The 6,160-nt window shown below is 45.4% G+C and overlaps 1 protein-coding gene across 2 annotated transcripts in view; it reads left to right on the top strand.

Moving 5' to 3' along the window:
* The first annotated feature begins 5,755 nt into the window (after positions 1-5,755).
* Positions 5,756-6,160, top strand: part of LOC122056516 (transmembrane protein 120 homolog) — a 43,925-nt gene continuing 43,520 nt past the window's right edge. For both annotated transcript variants that reach the window (XM_042618496.1, XM_042618495.1), the window contains exon 1: positions 5,756-6,134. In XM_042618496.1, coding sequence (XP_042474430.1) covers positions 5,883-6,134 — 252 coding nt within the window. In that variant the 5' untranslated portion in view covers positions 5,756-5,882. The remainder of the gene's footprint in view (positions 6,135-6,160) is intronic.

The following is a 6,160-nucleotide window of genomic DNA, read 5'->3' as shown; positions in this document are numbered from 1 at the left end:
ATGAATCTTGTTAGATAAAAATATAACCTTAACTTTGAATTCCTTTTCCATTATCAAAACAACGGTTCGATCATCGGATGCTTCCGCACCAACAAGTTGCTCGGAGGGATTTAATTAGTATGTCATCGACATATACCTCCATATTTCGGCCGATCTGCTGCCGGAACACCTTATTCATCAACCTCTGATAAGTAGCGCCAACATTCTTTAGCCTGAACGACATGACATTATAGTAGTAGGTTTCGTCTGTCATGATGAAACTGACCTTCTCTTGATCTTCTCGGGCGAGCGACACTTGGTGGCATCCTTGATACACATCCAACATGTATATTAGCTCGCACCCGACAGTAGAGTCTACCATCTGATCGATCCGGGGCAGCAGGTAGAAATCCTTTGGGCATGCCTTGTTGAGGTCCCTGAAGTTAATGCAGACTCCCCACTTGTTGCTTGACTTCAAGACCAGCACTACATTCGCGAGCCAGCTCAGGAATTGAACCTCATGTATGTGGTCGGCTTCCAAGAGCTTCTCTATTTCCGCTCGGATGATCAAATTTTGTTCAGCGCTGAAGTCCCTCTTTCTCTACTTCACCGGCCTGGCGTCTGGTCGGACATAAAGCTCATGCTACGCGACGCTCGACGATATCCCGGGGAGCTCATGCGTCGACCATGCGAACACATCGTCGTTTTGTTGGATACAGGCAACTAGCTCCGCCTTCTGCTCAGATCCCAGGTCGAACGCAATGAAAGTCGTTGCCTCCGCTAGGCAGGGGTGTATCTGTACTTGTTCCTTTTCTTCATAGACTAGAGTAGGGGGCTTTTCAGTGATGGCTCTTACATCTAGTCGGGGTGTCTTCTGAGCGGACTTGGCTTCGATTTTGACCATCTCAACATAACAACGCCAAGCGGCCAACTGGTCGCCTTTGACCTCTCCTACCCGGTCTTCTACCGGGAACTTGATCTTCTGTCAGTATGTTGAGACTACCGCTCGGAACTCGTTGAGGATTGGTCGGCCCATAATGACGTTGTAAGCTGAGGGGGCATCAACCACAATGAAGTTCGTGGTCCTAGTCCTTCTGAGCGGCTCTTCTCCGAGTGATATGGCCAACTTGGCTTGGCTGACCTACAGAACTTCGTTGTCGGTGAATCCATATAGTGGGGGCGTCATCGGCAGTAGCTCGCCTCGGTCGATCTGGAGTTGATCGAAAGCCTTCTTGAAAATTATATTCATCGAGCTCCCTGTGTCAACGAAAATCCGATGAATTGTATAGTTGGTGATTACCGCTCGAATGATGAGGGCGTTATCGTGAGGGACTTCCACTCCTTCAAGGTCCCGGGGTCTGAAGCTGATCTCGAGTCCGCTCACCTTCTCCTGACTATAGCCCATTGGCTTGAATTTCTATGCGCCGAGCCTATGATTTTCTGACTCGATTGGAGTCTCCAAATGGTCGGTCCGCCGGCAATGATGTTTATCTCTCCCCGAGCGGCATTGCTTATGTTTTCCTCCTCCCGAGCACTAGGCCTGTGCCGCTCGTGTGAGGCATGGGGATGGTCATTGCTCCTCTGCTGATGGTGGTGTTGCCGCCTGGCATCTTCTCATCGTCCGGTGGTTTGATGCTCATGTCGTCGGTCGGGTGAAGGCGATCGGCGATGATAGACCCTTGGCACCGGTCGGGCGATCGGTGTAAACCCGCGATAGTCACGGGTGTTGCGTGACGCTAATTGGTGGAAGGAACAAAATATAGGCGTCCATACCTTGCCCTTCGATGTTTTCGGTCGGTCGAAAGCCACATGTTGCATGGCCTGCACTCTTGTTTCTTAGTGCGGTCGACCTTCAGCTCATGGCCCCCTTGGCGGTTGGTGGCTGCTTGGCGGTCGTCATTCGGTTGGTACCGCAGTCTCGAATAGCGCCTCCTTCCTTCTAGCTGCCTGGGCCTCCTCCACGTTTATATATTCATTAGCCTTCTTGAGCATATGATCGTAGTCGCGGGGTGACTTCCTGATAAACGACCAGAAGAAGTCTCCCTCTACGAGCCCCTGGGTGAAAGCATTCATCATGGTTTCAAATGAGACCGAGGGGATATCCATAGCTACCTGGTTGAAGCGTTGGATGTATGCTCGGAGGGTTTCTCTCAACCCTTGCTTCAAAGAGATAGACTGACGTTTGTCTTTTGATAGCACCTGCTGCTTGCAAAATGGTGGAGGAAGGCCGTTCGAAAATCCTTGAAGCTTTGTATTGATCTATCCAGTAGCCTCCTGAACCATCCCTAGGCCGAGCCGGACAACGTTGTGAGAAAAACTCGACACTTCACCCCATCTGTGTATTGGTGAGGCGTAGTAGCATTGTCGAACTTTCCCAAATGATCATCCAGATCGGTCGATCCGTTGTATTCTCCGATTGCCAATGGAGCGTAGTGCCTCGGCAATAGGTCTTGAAGTATTGCTTCGGAGAACTGGTGGTTGATCCGCTTGGGGGACGCGTCGGCTCGGGGCGCCTTGCCCTTCCTTGCATCTCGAACTGGCGCTTCATCTGAAGAAGATCCTTTCTCCTGATTTACTTGTGCAATCTCTGAGGGTGTTTGGAACAGAGCCCGATAGAATGAAATGGGCATGGGTGGAGCTTCTCTATGCGTGCCGGTTGATAGTTTATTTTGCCCCCAAATAGAATACTGCTCCGACCGGTCGTCATGAGACACTCTGCCTCCCGAGGCCGACGTTGCCTGTTGCGCCAGCCAGTCGGCTAGTGCCTTTTGCTACTGTTGCTCGACGATCTTTGCCGCTCGCGCTTGTATTAGCACGTCGGCTCCTCTTGAGTGAGAGTCACGGTGTGAAGTCGTCCAACTTCTTCCATTTTCTTGGCTCGGATGCAAGTGCGTTCCCACATACGGTGCCAAATTTGATCCTGTCCGAGAGTCGAGGCAGTGGATGCTAGGGACGTGGCGCTCCCGTTGACCGTTGGTGGACTCCTCGTCAATGAAGCCTGCAACCACAATAGCGTCAGTGCCGAGCCGGGGAGGGGTTCCCTGGTGATGGCCCTCCGACGCTCAAGTCAAACACCAGCGATGTAGAAGAAGCGAGGAAGCAAAATGGCAGAGTAACTGTAGCTATAGTAGAGATTATGCATCGCTCCTCGAGGCGTGCACGCTCCTCAAAACATATCCTGAAAAGATGTGTTAGAAAAGTGTCCCTGACACCATACCTTAACGACCCGAGCATATCTCTAACAAGACAGTGGAAGTTTCCACCGTACGATCCTCTGCATGTCCATGCCGCCAACCATGCCGTCTGTCGGTGGTGCGAGTCCCTATGAGGATATCGGCTGATCCTCCTTTTGTCTGTTAGTGGGTCGAGCGGGATGGCTGCTCGACCAGCCCTTGGCCATTCGGCGAGTCATGTCCTCGGGTCGAGCGGAATGGCTACTCGGCCAACATACCTTGTCCTGGCTCCGTGTTATGTAGGCCAGAGCTGTGTCTGAATGTAGTCTGCTCGGTCGTCCATGTTTTGTCGATGTGAGTCCGAGCGGGCTGGCCACTCGACACATACCTTATCTGTTTGAGCGTCGAAAGCTCGGTACATGGCCGAGCTGTGCTAACATCTGCTTCATGTAGGCTCGGTGATTCTTCCTCCCGGTCGGAAAAGGAGGTTGTCCGATCGGATGATGATACTAGAGCGTTGATTAGCTTGAGTTTGATCTCCATCATGTCATTGATCACCTTAAAGGACCGGACCCCTCCTCATCACCAGATCATCTGTCCAAAGAAAAAAAAGGGCAAATAAGATGGTGTTGTTTTTCTTTTCTTGCAAGGGTTTATCGATCTCATATAAGTGCTCTTATGATGATAAGTACGAAGAATAATATCAGTGTTTACAGTTTTTTCTCATATAATTGCATTAGATTCACATTGGTATCACAGCAAGGGCTTTGTAAACGTGTGAAAATTCATCAATTTGAAATTCTTCTGTACGCGATTTCACTATTGAAATTTGATCAAAGAATCAGATGTCTTAAGGCAATAAAGATGAGTTTATATGTTTTTTTTGTACTTTTGACGTTTGTTATTTTTGAATATGCATTTTGGAAGCAACATCGATGTTTGTGCCTTCGATTGCAGAGTGTAATATGCTACAAACTTACTTAGCCTTGGTGTGGCTGGAGTTAAAAATGCAACCGACTAGTGAATCTAAAATCTCAAAGTTTTGGTTAGGTCATATTTCAGATAATATTAGTTGACTATGGAAATGGTCTACTCAATCGATGAATTTGAAATCATAAAATTATAGTTTGGACAAATTTAAGGTTTGAGCAATCAATTATGGATGATGATAATTGATTGATCAAGTAGTCACTCAAGCCAATGTGCTAATAAATAAATTTGTTTCTATTTAAGGATTAGCCAATTAAATAGTCCACTATTGTAGAATAGTTGACTAATGACACAATTAGTAGACAATATGGACAATTAAAGTGGATGACGAGGTCATGATGTAGAAGATTTAATCATGGCTTTATTTGCTTACTAATAATAAGCAATCATTGAATGATAAACTAGTTAAGTGAAGAACAAATTCAAGAGTCAATTGATAATCAACAAACAATCGCAACTAATGTGAGATAAATTAGAAAATTATAGATGATCTCTATGGAAAAGGGTATGGTCATACGATTTTATTAGGATTCGATCTTTGTACCATTCAATAATTCTACTTTATGGTTACCATCTCAATTGTGTCCAAGGATTAATTACAAATAATGCGGTAAAAGATAATTCGTTCATCTCTAATGTCTTCGTCAATCTGTTCTTTGGTCAACACAGAGAAGATAAATTACAGATGACTACTAACTATCGGTATAGTGACTAAGACATAGAGAAAGACATGATCAAACATGTTAAATTTCAATTTGATGATCTAATATGATAACATTCTATATCTTAATCATTGCACTACTCTCAAAAAATGGGATTAATTTCAAACAAGAGACTTATTAAAGTTGATATGGCGGAGATCTCAAAATAATATTTATGATTGGTTAGGAAGAAAATGTTATTATAGTTTTGAGACTTCGTGAACCATCTAAAAAAAATTAGGAAGTAATTTTTTTTTTTGTAATTTTTAATATTCTTATATTTTATTCTGTTCTGTGGTTGTACTTTTATTATTTTTTTTTGTAAAGGTTTCCAAATTTTACCTAAGATAAACTATTGTCTCTTAATTTACTTATTGGGGGAATTTAAAATATAATTTAAAAGTTTTTTTATCAGTTTATTATTTATTTGAGTGCTTTATCCGACAATATAATTTGTATTCAAAATCTTTCGGTCATTTTATTATCCGTTTGAGTGCTTTATCTGACACCGTGGGTGGTGCTTTCATTCTTCTTGTATTTACTATAAAAGAAGTTGCTGCCCCTTTGACAGTTTTCCGAAAAGCAAAAAATATAGCAATATTATAGGATTGATCCACCAAGGAGTAAATTAGTGTCTTCGGATTAGGTAAATGATTATGACGTTGCCCATTTAGTTGTAATGTTGGTTATTTTGTTTATCTGGTAGTTAAATACAAACCAAAAAAAAAAAAGAGTCGAAAAATTACCCACTTTATTAGCAATGGAATCAACTGATTAACAACAACTTACGCAATCCCATGATATAACTAACCGTCTTGAGCCTCCAGCCGTTGGATCCTCTCAGCTATGAATCTCCACCGCGATTATTTTTCTTTTCTGTTTCTTATCAGCCACAAAAGAGGAGAAAGGGCAACTTGAAGTGGAAAACGAATCGAGGGCACGCTTCATCCTCTCTCTCTCTCTCTGCCTCCCTCTCCCTTTCCTCTCGATCGCTTCCGTTATTTTTCTCCTTTTTCACCCGCGGCTGTCAGTGCGAGATATGGAAGCCCCCGCTGGCGCCAACGGCGGAGAGGGCCCTCCCGAACGGGCCGTCGTAGAGGAGTCAGCACGCCTCGCCGATCGCGCTCGCGAGCTTCACGACGCCGCCGCGGCTCTCGCTTCCAGGACCTCCGCCGACGAGGATTCCCTCCGCGCGCGCGCGCTGGCGCTTGAATCCGATCTTCGAAGGCTGCGATCTTCTCTCAGCACCGCCATCAAAAACCGGGAGGTCAATCCGACGGTCGCCGAGAAGGTGGTCGAATTCCAGTCTTGGTGTTT

The sequence above is a fragment of the Zingiber officinale genome, chromosome 3B, assembly GCF_018446385.1.
Source record: "Zingiber officinale cultivar Zhangliang chromosome 3B, Zo_v1.1, whole genome shotgun sequence".
In the NCBI taxonomy this organism is placed as follows: Eukaryota; Viridiplantae; Streptophyta; class Magnoliopsida; order Zingiberales; family Zingiberaceae; genus Zingiber; species Zingiber officinale.
Note: the sequence above shows the minus strand (reverse complement) of the source record. Positions and strands in the feature narration are given on the sequence as shown.